General features: G+C 44.8%; 1 protein-coding gene across 1 annotated transcript in view; it reads left to right on the plus strand.

The window, feature by feature from the left end:
• The first annotated feature begins 1,361 nt into the window (after positions 1–1,361).
• Positions 1,362–23,321, plus strand: part of LOC126457278 (MFS-type transporter SLC18B1-like) — a 79,422-nt gene continuing 57,462 nt past the window's right edge. Inside the window, exon 1 of the mRNA XM_050093443.1 lies at positions 1,362–1,607. Coding sequence (XP_049949400.1) covers positions 1,377–1,607 — 231 coding nt within the window. The 5' untranslated portion in view covers positions 1,362–1,376. The remainder of the gene's footprint in view (positions 1,608–23,321) is intronic.

Below are 23,321 nucleotides of genomic sequence, written 5' to 3' on the forward strand. Positions count from 1 at the left end.
TGGATTGTTTGGGGGAAGAGACCAAACAGCGAGGTCATCGGTCTCATCGGATTAAGGAAGGACGGGGAAGGAAGTCGGCCGTGCCCTTTCAAAGGAACCATCCCGGCAGAAAGATAAGGATTCGAGCTTCTTGAAAATGAAAACATACAAACTTCTTCTTGAAAAGAACGCTTATCTCCTTCACCACAATCCAGTGTGCATTACATACGCTCCCTCCTATAACTAGCAGAGGGCGATAGATAAGCAAAAGTCCAATTAGCATTGTTAGACAATTGTACGTGTGTGTTTTTTAAACACATTGACTGGCATGTTGCCGGCGGCGGCTTGAGCGGAGCCTGGCGCCTGACGATGTGTGCCTGACTAGTCCAGCGGAGTAACAGCCATCATTACATGCGTGCGGCAGTCAACGTGTTAACCATTATTTGGCTTACACATTGAAATTTGAGGCTCTGCCGTGGCCACTGACGGCCACAGGGCAGTCAACGTGTCAAAAAACACACACATCTGAGCATAAAAGTAAGCTTTCTCATAATTCCAGTGAACATCAAGAAAGTACTGTAGTGTGCCTTTATACAGAAGTTAACACTAACATTGTGTTAATCTGTTTCAGTCGCTAATCTTACCCATCTACTTGCAGAAAACAGTTGTATTTGGTACATGTGTTTGCCTATGTGATGATCTAGTAATAGGTGATGTAATTTTCACCATCTTTCAGTGCAATCGCTACGAAAAAAACGGCATTATATATTTTCAAGGATCTCATGAAACTTTATCACTGTCTAGGGCTTTCCATATCGCAGCACTTAGCACTCTCAGATCCAAATAGGACTGCTTATAACGTGATATCCAGCTTTGCAGCAAAGAAACATGTAAAAATCTAAAAGGAAAGCAGAACATATAAACAAAAGGACTGCTATAAAATTCACACATATTGTACACGTGTCTGCCACATATCGGAATTTACTTTACTGCGTATATAATAGTTCCTAAGCTATGGTTGTCAAATTGTATAGAAACACACAAAAACATTTGGTAATGATCTACTTAATACACCACCCTTATCCAACTGAGCTTGCGCCAAATGTTTTATGCCCTACGTTTCTTCATTTAAGGGAACTATTTGAATAGTTAACCGAGCCACCGTTTACACAGCAAAGAAGAAATTACAGAGAACAGCTTAACGGTATCTTCCTGACATTGGATTCTCCCAAAATGGGGCTATGTGTATTAGGTAGCCCCCGCGGCCGAAAAAAAAAAAAGCCGTCTGTGTTGAAAGCAGTGCGGGCAGCCAGATGATCTGTGGGCCTACTGTTGATAAGCGCCTATGTAAACGCGACGAGGCCTGCCGAGCGCAGGGGAGGCGTGGCCGTCCCAGCATGCTCAGCGCGGACCGCAGTGGTGGCTGCGGGCAGCTAGCAGCCAGCGCTGGTCGCAGAAGACACCGCGCAGTCCTCTCCTCCAGCATGCCAGACCTCCTGGACAGCGGGCTCTTCCCGCTACCCTCCAACTTCTCCAGGCGGCAGTGGCTCACGCTCATCGTCATCGGCATCGCAGACTTCTGCAACGCCATTTGCGTCTCGCTCCAGGCTCCCTTCTACCCGCACGAGGTGAGTGCCCTACTGTTCACTAAATGGTATTTCCCGACCACATACCCGTTCTAGTTCGTACGAAATGGCTTCAGGAAGCTTCTAGCCAAATACAACTTGTGTGGGAACATTCTTCATTACAGTGTGTCTGGTGATCGGTAACACATAACCAGTTGTTGCTTAAAGTGTTAACTGTTGAGAAACAGACGAGCTGCGCGTTGAAATTTTAGTTGACGTAAATGAAGTTCCGTTGCTGACCGATAGAAAACCTGTACTAAAAACAGCTCCTGGAATGGACAGAACGTTTCCTTGCAAAAAACAGCAGCATTTTGGGTTCAATAAGTTGTCTTTAATCAGGTTCTAAAAGGAAGTCGTTCAATTAGCTTCCTTAGAAAGCTTTTGAAACCAACAAATTCCAATTTTGTTTTTCCTGTCCGAGCCATATAAAACGGAAAAAAGTGTTATTACGATAGAAAATTTTTGGTTTGAAGACCCAAAACCTGTAATTCGGTGGTTGACCTAGTAAAAAGTCTTTTCTTTTGTTTCCTGCTTAGTTTATCCCGTATACTGCAGAATTCTCTGATAAATCGACTAAGGTTTGACACACATTGTTTTAAAGACGTAAAGGATGTCTTTCCTGTCACCAAATGCGTCAGCTTCCCTTAGGAAGTGGTGGTGTGCCGCTTGTTTCTGAATCATCTAAGCTTTGCCTTGCGTAAATAGTATTTAAATTGCTTGCGTTCATTTCTAGACTCGGAAAAGTTCGTAATATTCCTAAACAAGAGAGTAAAACCACCAAGCATCCACCTCCATGTTGGCCAATGTACCAGACAAGTGATAGTTGGTTTGAAATGGAGAGTCGATCCTGATTGACTCACCTCCGTCACCCAGACCAGTACACAGCGCGTCAATTACACGATCAGGTCGCAATTGCCATTAGAGACAAATTCTTCACTTTTTAGAAGACAGTGTGCCGTTTCTCGACGAATGTGTAGTACACGCGCATTCCAACCCAAACAGGACGCTTGCCTTCATCGGGTACTGCTCTTAGCGAACGAGCTAGACAGTCAAGACTCACAACCTCCCTTCACAATCGTAAACAAAGGCAAGGGTACCCATTCGACGCACTTTTAATGTTGGATAAGATTAAATCTCGTAAGTTTGAGAATCAAAAACACACTCTTCGCAGAAGATGCATAATGGCATAACCACAATTAGTTCTGACACAAATTGGAATAGCACTGATTCTAACACCCTCGAATTTATTTTATCTCCGAGACCCAAATGCAGTATTTCTAATCGTTGTGAGCACGCTATATTAAATACTGCTCTTCAGCACAGCGTATGTTACTCATGTCACTCAGAAAGAACCCGCCGTCACAAAGTTGAACTGCTGCTGTGAGCGGCTAATATTCAGTTAGCTTTGTCGTCCGTTTCAGGCACAAGATATCCTTCTAGATTTAATCCGCCTGTAATGCACTTCGTAGTATTTGGCCCACACTGCTCGAATTGTAATTGTACACAAGATAAAGTACCTTTAGAAATTTGTAGGTGTAACAACGAAAACCTGAGTATGTGTAAAAGAACGTAATTTAACGAACACTTATCGAGCTGGTGGGAAGTATTGGCTATTATGAGAGCTATGTGTAGCATGGAAAAGTGGTTGGAAAATGCCTGATTTTTAGAACCTGTTTTGTGATTTAATCACTGCACTGACGTTGCCTTTTGTTTATCTGTAATCTGTCGAAATGTTATGGGACAGTTCTGTGTCTGTAGCGTATGGTCGGTGCATTACAAGCTTCTGGGCTGAGCAGATTGTCGGCACTTTGTCAGATACTGCATCTCATTGATGTTGCATGTCCCTTTGGTGTATCTAACGTCAGAAGGCTTACATTGTTCATGTTTCTTACACACTGAAGCAAAACATGAAGTTAAATAGAGCGGGCATTATTGCAGCAGTCGTTGTCCTATAAGCTGAAGATGGTTATTAGTGCTAAAAACGTCCAGTACTGAATTTTTCACCATGGAGATGGATTGTCTCAACCTTCAGATTTGTGTACTGTCGAATAAGTGTGCCCTATAACAGTAAACAAATGGTTGTTATACTTATTGCTCTGAGGCAACTAGAATGTCTTCGCAAAGATGATAAATTTTACTGCTCACAATTTAGGTTTCACATGCATGATTTCCCTATATATATGAGGCCAAAGAGTGCATTTCTCCATCGTGTTCGATGTGTCCGTAATATTTGGTGGCATTCCTGTATTCATATAGGAATGCATCGTGCTAAGAAGAAACCGCTGAAATACTTTTCGGGGTCTTTGACAATAGGTTTACTTCATTTGCACCCAGTGCTGCTGGCTGTTTATCTGTGAAGAGCACACTATACCTCCATGTATTTTAAGACTGACTAACCCATGTGCAATCTATTTATCCATGTCGGAATGCTCGATGTTTAAAATTAGCCACGGTATGACATACCAACATAAAGCAACGTGTAAGAAAATTGTGATGACAGTGTTGCACTTTTATTTTGTATGCTAGTACTGTATGTGAATAGACAAACAAAAATGTACCAATTATCGTAGCAGCCTTTCAGATTGCTGGCTGCTCAATTATACTGTAGCTTTGTCTGCTGCAGCGCATGAAGCTGTAGTTGTCCCTTAAATGTGAAATGTAGCATCAAAAAAATGTTGTGGTCTCTGAATAAATACCACAAACGGATAGCGAAGCCATTCGAGAAGTTATGCTGCGCCGAAGGTTGCGTGAGTGTGTAGCGCCGTCTTGAGATCGCTGACGACGCCTGAGATAATATCCGCTGCGTCCGCTCAATGCTCCAGGGAGCAGTTGGATGGCGACGGCCCTCTGCTCTTGAGACTGCCACTCTGTACGTCTGGAGGACAACTGACAGTCTGTCGTTTCGCAAAGTTCTTATACTCCAATTTGTGCAAATATGTCTAGTTTATTTCTCATAAATGCAACCACTATACCTTGAACAGAGCTTGCATTACTAGGTACGCGACACCTGATGTGACTGATTCCTTCAAATTCTTCAGACTTGCATTTTACACAACGATGCTGCAAAGTTTAACTTCAAAGTTAAATTATAGTTCTGCGCGTAGAGAAAAAATCATAAATACAACAGTAGGTCAAGAATTTACCTTGTCAAGCGTATGGCCATTCCTAATGTAGCATAATCAAGACTACGTAACACATCTGAGATATTAACCACCACCTTGTCCACACATGAGCATTTCCGTCACGCAATACTTACTTTCTGGTCTCACTTATGGAGCAAAACTTTCTGGTTGACTGCAGTAAATCGAGAAATTCTTATTTTCTTCATTATTGAATGATAATTTACCAATTTTCTTGTTAAATGGAATGACATAAATACAACATAAAAATATTTTCCGTTTATTCTGTATTTCTTCATTTCATGTACCTGCTTCAGTAATACATGTAAATCGCACGTCATTTTATGTGTGGTTGGTTGTTTCGGGGAGGGGACCAAACAGCTAGGTCATCGGTTCCATCGGATTAGAAAAGGATGGGGTGGAAGTCGACAGTGCCCTTTCAAAGGAATCGTCCCGGTATTTGCCTGAAGCGATTTAGGGAAATCACGCAATACCTAAATCAGTATGGCTGGGCGCGGGTTTGAACCGTCGTCCTCCCGAATGAGATTCCAGTGTCATAACCACTGAGCCACCTCGCTCGGTTTTTATCTGTGGTTGCGACATTTTTCACCTGGCAGTGGCCTGAGAAGAGGAAACCCGGTTCGTGATCCAATAAACAGCATTTCGCAGAACATAAGTATTCCCTTTTTAACTTTAAGTTACAATACATAGGAAGTAAAGGCGCCCAAGTGGAAAACGTTAGCAGCGACAGTAGGAGGTAGTTACATTCCGGATAACTTTCTCGTGTTATAAACTGGCTTAGTTCTTTAGCAGAATCCATTGATTACTGTAACTGTTTTGGTTGCAAAGCAGTTGAATCACTTTGCAAGTGTCGTTGTTAATTGGTGATGCCTCTGTATGTAAATGTAAACGTTGCTATTGTCATTTTCATTATCAGCTTATTGAGCGCGGTGGTATGTGGCCAATGTGTTTATGGCTCAATGGAACTGGTCTCAGGTTCCAAGGAACCCTTAAACTGCGGCCATGTTGCCTGGTTTACTTCAGCTATAATTTTTGACATAACTGCCATCATTGCACTGATTTGTCTCTAAACATTGAAAGTATGATTGCTACTGTTGACGACATTGTACCGTACATGCTGCGGTCTTTCTGTAGAAGCTGAGGAAGTGCACGAGCGACGCAGAAATACGTGTAATAGCACCGCTAGGGTGTCGTTACCTGGCTGTGATTGCCATTACTGCCGCAGTAATTGTGTAGTGTTCTGCTGCAAATCACAATACTTCTGCTGTCGTTGATTATGCTGCTACTGTAAACCTTAAAAAGGGATGGAGGATAGAAAAGTTTATGCATTTCCAAGCAGTAGTTCAGACATATTTATTAAACATATTGTGCCCTATACCCACCCCATATCACGACAAATGAGCTTTTAAATTTTTAGTTCTCCGAATTCATTCAAATAAAATCATGTGACGGTCATGCCAGCTCATCAGTAGCATGTTTGTCGGCAAAGTCACCAAATGACCATCCTCGGGTGTTTTTTCTGGTTTGGAAATAGGTGCGTCGGAAGAGGCCGGATCAGACGAATTAGGGGGATGAAGTGGTCGACTAACTGGGAACGCTGTGCATCCATTTTGCAGTCACATCATTCCAATGAATGCAAAGGTGCGTTGTCCTGCAACAAAAGGTTCGATTTGGTCGGCTTTCTAGCTCATTTCGTTTTGTCTCTTTCAGGGGGGTAACGAGATTGGTGCAGTACTCTAAGGTAAAACCGCAGACTGAACTACGCAGTCCTAGAACAGACTACAATATTCACCCCATAAAACGGATGCCACGATTTTCTGACATATTTGGATGCGAAGTTTATTATTAGAGTGTAGGTACTCACTGTGATTATTTTCTTGCTCTTGGTTCCTGTGTCACAACTACGAAACTACGTCCTGCTCTGTCACTAACCTAGCGAGAAATTCCTCTGTAGTGGCAAAATGGGACAAAACTGTGGATGACTCAACTAGGCCTTGTTTAATAACTAAAACTATTTGGCAGCTAGTTCACTGAGGGCTTCACGTCTGATATTTTTAATAAGGATAGAAATACACTTCTGGGTGATGTCTAGTATCTCAGCTATCTTTTTGGAGAATACTAGACATCGTTATTTTGTTGCCGGATGTGTAGATGTGGGCCTCCCGCTGAGAGACTAAACAGTAAAAATCTACAGTCTCAAATCGAGTCACCCAGGTTCAGACCGTGTTGGAGGAACGACACTTACCCTACATAGTGTTTGTAACATCTGCGCTGAATGTCGTTTGCAGACTTTGTCTGGAGAAAAGTCATCACTCCCTGTAGCTCCACGTGAATTAAACTTGCTTGCGTCTATCTCACACGCTTCCTGAAATTAAAGAGGTATGAGAATAGCATACGTGCAGCATTCTTATAACTGGCGGAGAGCAAATTCATAACAAATGATTTGATTCATAACATGTGATATTTGCACATTTACATAATAAAGTATCAAGCTTTCACGTACTATCATACATTTTCCAATTGTAATTTGACTGCGCCAAATTCGAGAACTCCTCACATTCGTTCTTGATACTGCTGCCGTAGCTTAGCTGTTTGCGTCTGGTTGGTCCCGTAGTAATACTTGCTCCATATCGTCTCATTCACAGCAGCAACAATTGTTCTCCCTACAATAAATAAGCACGAATAAAAGTTCGCACTTTTGCATCGACGTTGAAAGATGATTCCATAATTAATAAAAGTTCAGGCCTTTGGTGACTACACAATAATATGAATGACAAGAATTGGTAGAACATAGTATACTAATGCACATTCGTGTCCTAAGGAGAATCAGTTTCATTTCCGCAACCGAAGATAGTTGCCAAGCTAATGGAAAATCTTGCCAAAATCCATGGCTGAACTCGTTATGGAGCAAGCGAGTAAGCATACATTATCCAAAGCGTACACGAAACTGCACTAAGGGTGCCTGGTAAGTAGTAATCAGTATATCTGACCACGAAACTTGATGCTGGTTGCTCTGATGGTGCAGTTGTCACATCCAAATTTTCCTGAAAGACAAAATCAAGAGTTGAATGACCATGATGAAATGAGATTTTTCGGATAACATAGACATAAGCTTGAGGAAGAACTTTCTGAAATTGTATGCTCGGAGCACAACACTACACAGAAAGGACTTGGACATGGGGAAATCGAAGAAAAAACTGGTAACATAAAATGTGGACCTACAATTGTTTCTAAAATAGTGGATGGATCGAGAGCAAGAGGTATTCGAACAAAGGCTGGCAAATAATGCAGAAAATTTGGCAAAAGGCTGAAAATTGGAGGGAAACTTGTTTAAGCACCTAATACCAGTTTGGCAATGACACAAAAAACGAGCGGTAAAGCTGTAATATCAGGCAAACGTTTATACGCTACTAATTGATAAGGGGGATGGGGTAGTAGGTAATCAGAGATAATGAATCTGGCGCAGAGTATAAAGTAGAAGACCACAGTATAATTGTACGATTGTTCTCTTTAAAGTAGCTGTTAACCCATGTCTGAGGACACGTCTGCTGGACGTTTAATCATACAAAAAGAAATCATTACTCCGTGTCGCTTCATAAGTGACCTCCAAGTTGTGATTAGTCATTAATTGGGGTCTGGAGGGACGCATTAATTTAAAGTGTATCGCTCCGAGTGAAGCAGGAATCCTAAAGAAGGCGTTGTCAGTTGGGTTAACGGGTCGGAGTTTGCAGAACTGGGCAGACGAGGCACGTTTAAAGGGAAGCAGACTGGCGCCGGCGCCGGCAGCACGGATCAGCGGCTGCGCTGATGGCTGCAGGGTTATCGGCCCGGCCGCCACTCCGCTCGCTTCAAGCGTGTCGCCAGTCCAGCATCCAGCATACGTCGCAGAGGTCGCACGCGCCGCCTGGTTTTGGCGTCGTATCTACAGCTACGGAGCGTGCACAAAACTCGACCTTATTTTTATGCAGCCAAGCATAAATCCAGAAAAACAAAGCATGCTTAGCTGTATTGTTTTCTCGACGATTCTATAATCTTCTACCGTCACTAAGTGATAACAGATCATGAATCAGTCTGTAGCAAACGACTTCTGTGTTCTGTTATTCACTGTGATGGATAAGGTGAAGGAAAGAGCGGAATATGTACTAAATTCCGCCATCTGATCCCAATAAGAATATATCAATGAGCGTTCTGGAAGCCATAGTACAAAAAATAGATGGGGCTTGCACGAGCCCCAGTATGTTTTAACACAGGTGAATGTATATGATCCGATCATTTCATCCTCCTCTCTTTGTTCATATTTATTAACCTTCTTCTCAATGTCTTTGTCACAGTTAAAACCAGTATCACAACCTAGATAATTGAAGTGGAATACTTGATCTAAAATTTTCTCATTCTTTGGTTTCGAACTTCCTAGATTCCTCCCCTTGAAAACCATTATCTCCACTTTTCCACCAATCAACATAGGCCTGTCGTTTTATCCACGACTGAAGCAATGTGGTAATGCCTCATTCCTTTCTCTCCTCATGAACTGTAGGCTCGAAGTTGCTACATTTTTACTGTTAGTGAGGGCAACTTTACACGTCCTCACGTTTTAAGGTAGGTACTAATCTTCGCGTCATATTGATGTCACATTATAAGACAATGTGTACGACGTTTTTAATAAGTAACATTTCTTAATCGTGAGAAGTTTAATATTGCAACTGACGTTACTAAGTTATACAAATATGAACAGATGTGGCTCTATCAGACTTTCCAGACGTACATCAGAAGTCATTTATCAAATGGGATCTTCATTCTAGTCACAGATCAGTCTAGATACCTAACACGATCGTATTTTCGTCAGTAGGCGCATGTATGACAGTGAACCAAAAGCTTTTTCAAGGCCGAACACAATCAAATCCACTTCATTGTTCATTCACAGGCTATCACGTGTAACAAGTGTGAATTGTTTCATATGATCTTATTCATTTTATATCCGTGGAGGAAGTTTGTCTGTTAACTGTAAGCCATAATTTTAAATCGGAATATGTTCTAGAATCTAGATTCAAACAAGTATTAGAGGTTGCGTGTGCTATACGGTAGGACAAGTATATAGGCCATTTTTACCTGTTTATTAAATATCGTAAGCTATGCTGGTGGCAGTATTTCTCTGCTCGGAGAATGTGTTAAATTGTGGCTAGTAACCGAACTAATTCAGTTATTTTCCGCAAAGTTTCAGACAAAAACTGTCTGGTTTAGAAGCCTTGCTTCAACACGTTGATTTCACAAATATAAATATCATTAATATCTCTAACGGTACGGAAATTGTATGTGAACAGCATTCCTTTACTGCACGAGAAAGGTTTCATATGACGTTGATGTAATGTAATTTTCAGATCACCAATCGCAACAATTCGCAGGTGTCTGCGACTTCTCGAGGGCGACAGGATCTCCATAAATTGTTCGTAACTTCAGATTTAATTATTTTAAAACTATACTAGGTTATAACTTTCCAATCTGAGTAGTCACGGTTTGGGTTCCTCACTCATACAGGTCAATGAGTGCAACCACAGTGGCAAGGACAATGTCGAGGCGGTATGGGTTTTCTCTCCACGGGCGCTCCAAGAACACGGTGACATGTTCAAACGCTTTGCGTATGTTTAAGACCCTGTAGGTATGTAGCTTCGATTCGGTACACTTTATTTTTATAGTGCTCCGTAGGAAGGGACCTACTGGGGTGAGGACCACATCGTCCATTCAGTTTATCTGAAAACTTTCCACACAAAAAATTACATTTAGGAACCGATGGGGTTCCTGTTGACAGTAGACTTGCTGAAACAGCTGGCTGGACAGGGAGGCACTAGAACATATCAGGCAAGACAATAAGAAGCAATATTTATTAATAGTGATGATACACAGTTAAGTAAAACTTCGGTAAGGATGATGCGTGCCGCTTGATCTACACTTACAGTTCCGCTCTATCAAGACTACGGTTTAGTTGTTCTGGTACAGTACGTAAATGACAGCATTACCGGCAGTATTGGTACCATTGGTAGGGAAACACAAATGAATGTGTGAAAGAGATGCTAGGAACCGACGACCATTGTGTATATAATATCGTTACAAAATATAAATTGTAGTTTGTAAGCAATAAAATTAATCGATCGCGTAACTTTTACCCATTTATGGAGAGAAAGCAGTTATTTTCATGGAAGTACAGTTTACATCCACAAACATTAAAATCTACACTTGAGAGCCAAAGAAACTGGTACACATGCCTAGTATCGTGTATGGCTCCCGCGAGCACACAGAAGTGCCGCAACACGACGCGGCATGGACTCGACTAATGTCTGAAGTAGTGCTGCGGGAAACTGACACCATGAATCCTGCAGGGCTGTCCATAAATCCGTAAGAGTACGAAGAGGGTCGAGATAATTCTGAACAGTGCGTTGCATGGTATCCCAGATATGCTTAGTAATGTTCATGTCTGGGGAGATTGGTGGCCAGCGGAAGTGTTTACACTCAGAAGAGTGTTTACACTCAGAAGAGTGTTTACACTCAGAAGAGTGTTTACACTCAGAAGAGTGTTTACACTCAGAAGAGTGTTTACACTCAGAAGAGTGTTTACACTCAGAAGAGTGTTTACACTCAGAAGAGTGTTTACACTCAGAAGAGTGTTTACACTCAGAAGAGTGTTTACACTCAGAAGAGTGTTTACACTCAGAAGAGTGTTCCTGGAGCCACTCTGTAGCAATTCTGGACGCGTGGGGTGTTGTATTGTCTTGCTGGTATTGCTCAAGTCATTCAGAATGCACAATGGACATGAATGGATGCAGGTGACCAGACAGAATGCTTAAGATGTCCTACCTGTCAGAGCCGTATCTAGGCGTTTCAGGGGTCCAAATCACTCCAACTGCACACGGCCCATGCCATTAGAGCCTCCACTAGCTTCAACAGTCCCCTGCTCACATGCAGGGTATATAGACTCAAGAGGTTATCTCCATACCCGTACACGTCCATCCGCTCGATACAATTTGAAACGAGACTCGTCCGACCAGGCAACATGTTTCTAGGCGTCAACAGCCCAACGTCGGTGTTGACGATACCAGGTGAGGTGTAAGGCTTCTGTAGTGCAGGTAAAGTACACAAGTAGGCCTTCGGTTCCGAAAGTCCATATCGAAGATGTTTCTTTGAATGGTTCGCATGCTGACATTTGTTGATGGCCTAGCATAGATATCTGCAGCAATTAGCGGAGCGGTAGTACTTCTGTCACGGTGAACGATTCTCTTCGGTCATCGTTGGTCCCATTCTTGCAGAATCTTTTTCCGTCCGCAACAGTGTCGGAGATTTGATGTTTTACCGGATTTCTGATATTAAAGTACAATCGTGAAATGGTAGTACGAGAAAATCCACACTTCATCGGTACCTCGGAGGTGCTGTGTCCCATCGTTCGTGCGCCGATAACACCACGTTCGAACTCAAATCTTAATAACCTGCCGTTGTAGTACCAGTAACCGATCTAACAATTGCGCCAGACATTTGTCTTGCATAGGCGTTGCCGACCGTAGCGCTGTATTCTACCTGTTTACGTCTCTCTGCATTGGAATACGCATGCCTATATTAGTTTCTTTGGCGCTTCAATGTATGTAACTTATTTTGTACTCCATAGAACGTTCCTCTTCGTCAAAGATAAGTTTCCTGTTACCAATAGGTGCGAAAGTTGTTTATGAACAACAAACATGTTTCACATAAGCTCGACGAATACCGTAGCGATGTGTTTTTTCATTTTCTTTTTTGAGGAATTGTTTTTTCTATCGCTACATGATGATCTGTAATTGTGTAGAACATCCCTCTGTTTCACGGTACAGATCAAAAGTTTTAGAAAAAAGCTGAACCATACATTGGCAATTTCAATTTTGATATAGATACTGTTCATTCTTAAGTGATAGGAGGATAACTATGTAAACAAAAATGTTTCGTGGGTTACGCGGCCCTTATATATACTCCATCAGTTTTTAGCGGGTTCGCCACTTCCGGTTTCTAGGGGACTGTAGCAAGACAGCATACTTAAACAGAGCGACCGAAATGAGGTAACGCCCGATAGGTATGCAATACTCCTAAAGTACAGGTAACGTGGCTACTGTCTTAACTGATAAAGGCTCCTAGGAAAACTGTTGTGGTCTACGCTTACTAATGGTGCCCTGAGGCAGATTTACAACTCTACGTATACCTAATACAATGTTAAGACTTTGTTTAGACAGTCCATGACCGTCTCAGACTGAAAATATTACGGAGACAGTGAACGGCCCCTGCTGATCTGTAAATAGCGCCTGCTATATCAGAACTGGAGTCATCTAAAAGGACCTGCAGGAACGGTATGAACTGCCTGCCACTGCAGAAGCTGAGTGTTGGTGGCGTATCTTCTGTGCTCCTTGGTGGGTCTCTGACAGAGTACTAGGCTGAAGGAAAGTACACTCCTGGAAATTGAAATAAGAACACCGTGAATTCATTGTCCCAGGAAGGGGAAACTTTATTGACACATTCCTGGGGTCAGATACATCACATGATCACACTGACAGAACCACAGGCACATAGACACAGGCAACAGAGCATGCACAATGTCGGCACTAGTACAGTGTATATCCACCTTTCGCAGCAATGCAGGCTGCTATTCTCCCATGGAGACGATCGTAGAGATGCTGGATGTAGTCCTGCGGAACGGCTTGCCATGCCATTTCCACCTGGCGCCTCAGTTGGACCAGCGTTCGTGCTGGACGTGCAGACCGCGTGAGACGACGCTTCATCCAGTCCCAAACATGCTCAATGGGGGACAGATCCGGAGATCTTGCTGGCCAGGGTAGTTGACTTACACCTTCTAGAGCACGTTGGGTGGCACGGGATACATGCGGACGTGCATTGTCCTGTTGGAACAGCAAGTTCCCTTGCCGGTCTAGGAATGGTAGAACGATGGGTTCGATGACGGTTTGGATGTACCGTGCACTATTCAGTGTCCCCTCGACGATCACCAGTGGTGTACGGCCAGTGTGGGAGATCGCTCCCCACACCATGATGCCGGGTGTTGGCCCTGTGTGCCTCGGTCGTATGCAGTCCTGATTGTGGCGCTCACCTGCACGGCGCCAAACACGCATACGACCATCATTGGCACCAAGGCAGAAGCGACTCTCATCGCTGAAGACGACACGTCTCCATTCGTCCCTCCATTCACGCCTGTCGCGACACCACTGGAGCGGGCTGCACGATGTTGGGGCGTGAGCGGAAGACGGCCTAACGGTGTGCGGGACCGTAGCCCAGCTTCATGGAGACGGTTGCGAATGGTCCTCGCCGATACCCCAGGAGCAACAGTGTCCCTAATTTGCTGGGAAGTGGCGGTGCGGTCCCCTACGGCACTGCGTAGGATCCTACGGTCTTGGCGTGCATCCGTGCGTCGCTGCGGTCCGGTCCCAAGTCGACGGGCACGTGTACCTTCCGCCGACCACTGGCGACAACATCGATGTACTGTGGAGACCTCACGCCCCACGTGTTGAGCAATTCGGCGGTACGTCCACCCGGCCTCCCGCATGCCCACTATACGCCCTCGCTCAAAGTCCGTCAACTGCACATACGGTTCACGTCCACGCTGTCGCGGCATGCTACCAGTGTTAAAGACTGCGATGGAGCTCCGTATGCCACGGCAAACTGGCTGACACTGACGGCGGCGGTGCACAAATGCTGCGCAGCTAGCGCCATTCGACGGCCAACACCGCGGTTCCTGGTGTGTCCGCTGTGCCGTGCGTGTGATCATTGCTTGTACAGCCCTCTCGCAGTGTCCGGAGCAAGTATGGTGGGTCTGACACACCGGTGTCAATGTGTTCTTTTTTCCATTTCCAGGAGTGTAGTGTGCGGTTTACAGCGCTCTCTGGCGACTGGCAACTTTACTTCCGGAGGAATACAACGCCCTGGTGGACGTGGGTTGGAAGCAGGAGGTAGTCTCGATTCGTAAGCACCATCTGGGGGCGGCTGCTGAGAAAGGAAAAGGTGCCTGGCCTGTGGTTACGCCAATGTGGTGGCAGCCTCTCGTAGGATTGGTGTGTACCACTGAGCTCTATGTACAGCCTTTCCGCAAATGACTTAAGCCAAGCCTGAATAGTTGGTCGGAACAGTGGTTTCCTTCCACATTGTCTGAAAGTTTTATTGCTTGTGAGTATCATATTCAGTCTTACATATGTCTATGGCGTCCAGATTTTTCATGGAAAAATTATTTGTGAAAAATGAATTTCTAGTTGTCTTGTCATAGTGTAATCAGCCCCAAATTTATTTTATTCGCTGCGCGTCATATGTAAATCATTAATTACAATTTTCTGACACAATGACCAGCAGTGTGCATCTTTCAGCATTTAGTGTTGTTGCCAGACGTTGTAGAGTATATAAGGAGTGTTGAATGATAACTGTGAAGTTCACGAGGATGTCGCATACTAGTGAGGCAGTGATATCAGCATCTGACTATTGGAAAGGTGTGTCGGCATTTGGCCAGCTGGTCAAATATTGTAGAATTCAGATCTGTGGGCACTCGGATGTGACAGTTGCCTGATGTTGGACTGCATGGGAACGTCAGGGTAGGCATACTCGTCAAGGTTCCGGTCGACCACGAATTGCGGTGACAAAGGCAAATTGCCGTTCTGTGCACAAATTACACTCCTTCGCCTGCCATTTGAGAACAAGTAAGACTACCCGCGAAGTTCTGTGCCAGCCTGCAACTTTGGTGGGAGACTAGCAGCAACCGGATAAGGAATTACCATCCCGTATGTAGGTTGCCCCTAACACCAGAACACAAATGGCTGAGTTCGGAATGGTGCTCTGACTGGGAAGCATGGACTACTAATGAATGGTATCGCATTCTGTTCAGTGATGACTTCGTCTTGCACCGCCACTGAACGTCGTCGGCAGATACGGTGGTGACCAGGGGTGAGGTCTCGTTCTTCTAGTATTATGGAGACACACATGGTGTGGGGAGACGTCGGGTATGACTTCAGGTCACGGCTGGTAGAGATTGAGGAAATTCTAACAGCATAGCAGTCCGCCACGGACATCCTACGTCTTCATGTATTACCTCTCATGCGACAGTATTGTGGTGCCATTTTTTCAAACGAGCAATGTTCGCGTGATGTTGAGATACATTTATAGCTAGAAAGATACCCATATGTCTGTGCCGTAAAATGGAGGTACCATATCGGAAGTAAACTGTCCCAGTGGCAGTATCCAGGATACCATGGACCAGTTGTATAAGTTGTAGGCCAGTTTACCTCAGGAGAAGATTAAGTTGCTTTGTAAAACCCTTCCCAACCGAGTAGCGCACCCCGCCGGGCCGGAGAAGGTGAAACGTCACTCGTACTGTCAAATTCTTTGCAAATCTGATAGCCTTGTAATCGCTCGAATATCATATGCCCTCTCAGCCTGTGAACATCTGAAATTTGAAGTGGCAATCGAACGAGTCAAAAAGGAGAGGGGGGGGAGGGAATAGGGAACAGGGAGGAGGGAGGAGGGATAACGTTTAGATGAGACAATAGTAGTGGAGCGGCAATCAAGGGCGCGCAGTGTGGTGGCCACCCGCTGGACCTGGTCTGTCTGACCAAACGCCGTCAGCACCTCCTGTTACTGCAGCTTCATCCATTGTGTGAAGCCGGACTGTTTCAGTGCTCCCTTTCCAGACGGCCAAAAACTGCATCGTACTTGACAGTTTCTCAGTAATCACAATACATAAAAATGATTGGGCTAAAATAATTTAGAGTTTGCAAGGTATATCGTCGGTACAACAATGTTCAGCTGAGGCCCTAAGGAAAAAGATTCGTGAGCTGTCTGAAAACATAAAATAAAAACGTGGTTCTGAAAATGAGAAATCACAGGCCATTCGGGGATAAGAGATGCCAAAAGTAAGACTATGAATTTGGTCCCAGTTAGATTACTTCTCTAATTACCGATTGTGTTCTAGACGTGGGGGTCACGCAGAATTTTTGGTAAGCACCTCTGTTGCACCACGCAGACCCATTGTCTGCAGGTATTGTATACAGCTAATCACCAGTTTTTCTTGCTCATACCAGTTGCACAAAACTGAAAACGTACTCTTTTCATGACAGGAGACAGAATTCCCACAATTCAACAGGAGACACTTCAGATTTTTTTATATTTGTCCATGTAAGCCCAAAACGCAAAAGAATATCCTTCTGGTTAGAATACTCAGAGAAGAATTAAATATTTCTCTCAAATAAAGTTGGCACTATTCCCTGTAATAGAAGATTAGGATATCATTTTTCCTTGTAGCTGGATTTAGACCCCTTTCTCACAAGGAGGCCTTTCCGTCCCTACTCTTACTTCTACGGCAGTAGCAGGCAGGCTCTCTCATCAGGCCGAAATTCATGATCTTTGAAGCGAAAAATCTTCGATTTGTTGCCTCTGCTTCTCAAACGCAATCAGCATTCTGCACTAGGCTGTTCATTGTGTTACCTCATTGTCCTTCAGGGATGTTAATCTTTAATGTGTTACAGCTAGGGCCGCAGCCTAGGCTACAATATCAAAAAACATTATAATTTTAAAATGCATTTGTCTTACTTGAGTGATACAGGCTCTGTCAACCGTAAAACACGTATTCGCAATTATTTTGGATGGGCTTGTTCTGCTGAATTTTGCAGTGGGCAGCTGATAAGAACTGTCAGCATTCACATACCAAACGACATGCTCCCTCGCATCAAATAAATTACAGATGGCGCCCGGTGAAACGTTTGGTAATTCATTTAGCGAAATCGCTAAGACCTGGAAAACAGGAGTAAACAGGATTCCAGCTTTATGGAGTGAGTTAATTTCGCAGGAAGCAGATTCGTTCCGTAGTTAATTTCATCCAGACCAGGACCCACAAAACCTTTCACTCAATGTCCCCAGACATGATTCCTGAACACTTGGAGCTGAGGAAACCACTTTCACATAACTCTGGGGTTTACGAGCTATTTCGCAACTACAAAAGATGTCTTAAGACCTATATCCTATATCCTCCTGACTTTTGATGTCATTTCAGTTTCATATGGTCACCATGCGCGCTTTAGCAGGAAATTGTCAAATAAACAAATGCGTTAAGAAAATAAACCTCTTTGCAACGTAGCAAATTATTACGAATTAGCTTATATTGAAAGCGTAGCTTGCTGTGGTGCCAGGAGAGTAGATTTTGATTCTCAGGCTGGCACAGCTGATGCTGGCTGCTGGGCCGAGCGAGCCGAGTGATTGCCTGACGCTGCGTGGAATACGTTGCACGTACTCTCTACAGATCTGAAAAATTACTATTAAATATTGTCTGTCTTTCTCATACTTAGTATACCAAACTCTAAGGATAACACAACCATACTGTTAAAATATCAAACCAATAACTCCAGTACTTTCGTGGGTACAATTTATCTAAAACACGTAACCGTGCTGGCATTGGCATTACATTGAATTAGGGTCTGTAATGTATTCATCTGTAACATCAGCTGAAACTACAACCAAGAGCATAGGTTCATATAATCTAATTTTCTTTAGTTTCTTTGCCACATTTCTGACATGATTAAAAGTACTTTGGAAACTTATTTGTGTGTGTGTGTGTGTGTGTGTGTGTGTGTGTGTGTGTGTGTGTGTGTGTGTGTGTGTGTGTGTGTGTGTGTGTGTAGATAGATAGATAGATAGATAGATAGATAGATAGATAGATAGATAGAGAGAGAGAGAGAGAGAGAGAGAGAGAGAGAGAGAGAGAGAGAACGGATGACTTACGTAAAGTAAGAATGTGATATTTTATTAAAACTAAGTAAATGTATGAATCAGACGGTTATTGTGCAATAGGAAATTTCTGACGTTTGTCAGTGAGCTTGATTTTGTAAAAGGCAGCCAGAAGGAGCGTTGAGTATTAAATTTATTAATAATTTTCTGAAAAGGAATAAATTTTTTCATTAAATTTTATATAGCTTCGGAATTAAGATTCTAGTCTAAATTATTAGCGGTAAACTTGTAGACATCACAAATACCACGAATATAGAAGTGCTCTAAATGACCTGATTGGCTGCTTTGGGCTTTTGTAGGGCTTTGTGCCTCAGCTCTGAGACGGGATAGCCGCTCGGGCGCCGTCGTCTGGTAAACCGCGCTGATCAAATTTGTATCAAAAAGAGTAGATTCCCACGTTTGATCAGTTCTCGTGTCGTTGAAGAGACGCGACTACAGTATTGAGTATACTATGAATCTTTTTTTATTCTAGAAAATATTCACATGTGAACATTTCATGCCTTACATAACTCCGCGTTGCGTGTTTCGCAGAGATTACTAGACATTATGGCCATCACTTCTTTACAAGAAGTCTACTGAATGATTGAATGTGTTAAATCGTAAGCAGTCGTGGGTCAGTGGCTGTTTAGGACGTTCAAAATACCGAGTCGGACTAAATATTTCAGATGTGAACTTGTAACACAGTAACATTGCATAATTGACGTCGGGATATTAAATACGCATTTGATAGCCATTTTCCGTGTTTTAAAGACAGTAAACCAACATACATTTAAGATAGTTTTTCAAACGAGTCTTGCAAGAATCCCGAACGCTCGATAGTTTAACTTTCGGCTACTGCCCATGGATTAGAATTGCGTTGTAGGTATTAGTCGAATTTTTGTTAACGCTGCTTTTCTCGGATAAATCAGTATCTACCAGCGCACTGTGAATGGGCAGACAACCTGAAACCTACCTAGGTAGGTGGACTGACTGTTTAAAGAACAGTGAGAGAACAGCCCGCCCAGCCGCAATTTGTGTACAACAATATTTTTAATTCTGCAAAAACAAAAAATTTATAAACATCCCTACTACATAATTATGACGGCTGTACTCGCCATTACGAGAGAATAACAGCAAAGTAAATCTATAACTGTAATTTTTTTGGTTTATCACAATTCCCTGTGGCGGAGCAGGCACCACGAGTTCAGCACAGGGGTATCTAGATCCTAAACAAGACCCTGCTTACAGCGTAATGTTTAGGAGTGATTCCTTGCTTGCCACGACAGGTCTTACATCACAAAAGGGAACAGTGAGAGCGTCATGTGGTGTTCAAAGTAATATCGTAATTGTCATTCGTAGACGTCGTTTCTAATGATTTAAATCTCTATATTGCATTCTTGTTTTTACACTTAAATTGCATTAATAATCCATCAGTGCCTAAATTCAATATTAGAAAAAAGTACTGTACGTAGTTTTGACGAAGTCGAGCAAGCAGCTGCCACAAGTGGCATTTTCCAACAATGATGCTCGTGCGTAAACAGTCGTCTACATAGTGGGTTTGCCGTGCTATTATGAATAAATCGATCCATTCCCTTGACACGAAAAATGAAATATTCAAAGAAAAATGAGCAGAACCTACGTATACCGTGGTCCCCCTCCCCCCCCCCTCCCCCGCGGCATGTGCTGTTTCTCTTCTCACGAAAATGACACTAGTAGTCCAGCTGTTGATTTTTATGAGATTTGGTTTGTACATTTGAAGATTTGGACACCTTATTTCCAATTTGGAAATGTCATGAGTGAATTTTTGTAGTGAAGAATAAGTAATTGCTTTGTTAATCTGTTAAGGAGCGGTAACGTATGTGTATAGCCACACTTCTTTACGAGGCTCCTCTGGAAAGTCATGACGCTCGAGTTTCAACGAATTTCTGATGTGAAATCAGTAGAAACATTACTTAGCTTACGAGCTTAACACAAAGCGATGAGCTAAAACACTGCTTACAAGGTTTAAAATTGACTTTGGTGTTGGGGCTTAATAAGTCTCACACTGCAAATTAAAAATTCAAGCTAGGAGTACCTTAAACAGAAGATTAATCGGGCAGTAATTACGATCATCGTTCTAGGGGCCCCCCCTGCGGGTCCGGGGTAAGAATAGGCCCGAGGTATTCCTGCCTGTCGTAAGAGGCGACTAAAAGGAGTTTCAACCTTTTCGGCCTTCTATGTGATGGTCCCCCTTGGGGTTTGACCTCCATTTTTCAAAATTCTACAGAAGTACGAGCCTTTTGGGGAGGGACACCTTACGTGGTGTACCACTGGTCCTAAGTGCACTAAGACCTTGGCACTCAGCATTGCACCGGCGTTGTAACCATACCCACTATTCCTCAAATTGGGCCTAAACGCCTGATGGGTTGTCCAAGTTACGCCCATAGTGCATCCCCATCTGCACCAGCGATCATGATGGACTTTCCATGGCACCAGAAATCCAGCACGGTAGCCAGCCCGTTGTGGTGGGGTCGTCATGTACCCTCTAGGTTGTAGCCCCCTGACAACACAGGGATCGTACTGCCGATACCTGAGCTGCACCCTCCCCACGTCGGCCAAGGAATAGATGCCCGTTTCCTTGGGGCATCAGGACTCCCGGCAACAGTCATCCTGCCAGGTGGCCCTTGCTGCGGCTGGGTGGCGCCCGTGGGGAGAGCCCCTGGTCGGAGTGGGTGGTATCGGGGCGGACGTTTCGCAGATGAAACATCAACACGTATCAGGTCGCTCTGCGGCCGAGTCTTTCAAAAGAAAAGGTACCGTTTCTAGTTCTGGTTCTCCTGCCCTTTCCCCCTTAGCCACTCCATGGGAGGAGGGACAGGCCCGCCGGCTTGGGGCGAAGTACTTCCCCCGCTATTTGGTCTGTTCTCGAACCGATGGGGGGATGTTCGCCACCTCCAAGACCATGTTCTTTGTTCAGCACATTGAGGACATCTTTGGGGAAATCGAGGCTCTCAGTAAGATGGGTTCGGGGTCCGTTCTTATAAAGACCACCTCTGCCACACAGTCGGCGGCGCTCCAGGCGTGCGACCGCCTAGAGGACATCCCAGTATCCATTGTCTCACATCTGGCACTAAAAAGGACGCAGGGGGTTATTTTTCATCGTGACCTCCTGCTACAATCTGATGAGGAGCTCAGGGCCAACCTGGAGCGCCGTGGCGTGCACTTCGTTTGCCTCAGTTGTGTCCACTCCTTCCGCGGTATCCTCACCCCTATCCTGTCCCCCCTCCGCCCATCAGGGGGCTCTGCCTCCGCCTCCCAAATCCCTCCCTTCTGAATCCTCCTCCCCCGTGGCCCCCACCCCCTCTGCCCCAGGGGCCACACTTCCTCCTCCTCCCCCCCCCCCCGCCGCCTAGCGATCCTCTTCTCAGGCGTCCATCGGGGAAATGTTCCGGACCCCAGCTTCCGAGGTCCGGCGTTCCAAAACGGACCCCGCGCGTGAGGACCTTCTTCGGGTCCAGCCCACCATCCCTGTGCCTCCTCGGCCTTCCAAGAAGGCCTCCAAGAAGAAGTCTCTACCCTCTTTCCACCCCGGCGCGTTTCGTCTGACGCTCCATCCGTGAGTCGCTGCTCCTGGCCGTCCTCAGTTTCGCCGGGATGCTCTGCTGCCAGGCGCTCAGCTGGCCTCTCGTCGGCAAATGATGCTGCCCCTCCTACACAACCAGGGACAGCGGCCACAGCTGGCGACGACTCGATGGAACCGGATCCGCCTCCCGCCGGTTGTAGCGTTGTTCCCTCGCAACCTGGCTCTCCGCGGCCGTCGAGGTGACCAGCTCTTCCCCCGTCTCGTTCCCCCAACTTTTTGACTAGCGATGGCCTTGTTACATTGGAACATAAGAGGTATTCGATCTAATCGGGAGGAATTACAACTGCTCCTCCGCCTGCACTGTCCGCTCGTCCTTGGTCTCCAGGAAACCAAGTTGTGCCCGACTGACCGTATTGCCTTTACCCACTATACCTCGGAGCGGTATGACCTCACCCCTGTGGACGGTATCCCAGCTCATGGTGGGGTCATGTTGCTCGTTCGGGACGATGTCTATTACCATCCCATCCCATTGACCACCCCACTCCAAGCAATAGCTGTCCGTATTACTCTTTTTGCTTTTACTTTTTCAGTTTGTACCATCTACACTACGTCATCTGCTGTTAGTCGGGCTGACATGAAGCACCTGATCGTTCAGCTTCCCCCACCGTTTTTATTGTTGGGCGACTTCAATGCCCATCATCCCCTTTGGGGCTCTCCTGCATCCTGTCAAAGAGGCTCACTCTTGGCGGATGTCTTCAACCATCTCAATCTTGTCTGCCTCAATACCGGCACCCCGACTTTCCTCTCGGACTCTACTCATACCTACTCCCACTTGGACCTCTCGATCTGTTCTACCACTCTTGCCCGTCGGTTCGAGTGGTATGCCCTTTCTGACACCTATTCGAGCGACCATTTCCCCTGTGTCGTTCGTCTCCTGCACCACACCCCATCCCCACATCCTTCGAGCTGGAACATATCGAAAGCTGACTGGGGACTTTACTCCTCCCTGGCGACCTTTCCGGACCACGATTTTCTCAGTTGAGACAGTCAGGTCGAATACCTCACGGCTGTTATCATCAATGCTGCCGAACGTTCCATTCCTCGTACTACCTCTTCTTCACGTCGCGTTTCCGTCCCCTGGTGGACAGAGGCTTGTAGGGACGCTATCCGTGCTCGACGATGTGCTTTACGCACCTTTCGCCGCCATCCTACGTTGGCGAATTGTATTGAATACAAACGACTCAGAGCGCAATGCCGTAGAGT

Source organism: Schistocerca serialis, chromosome 2, assembly GCF_023864345.2.
Source record: "Schistocerca serialis cubense isolate TAMUIC-IGC-003099 chromosome 2, iqSchSeri2.2, whole genome shotgun sequence".
NCBI lineage: Eukaryota > Metazoa > Arthropoda > Insecta > Orthoptera > Acrididae > Schistocerca > Schistocerca serialis.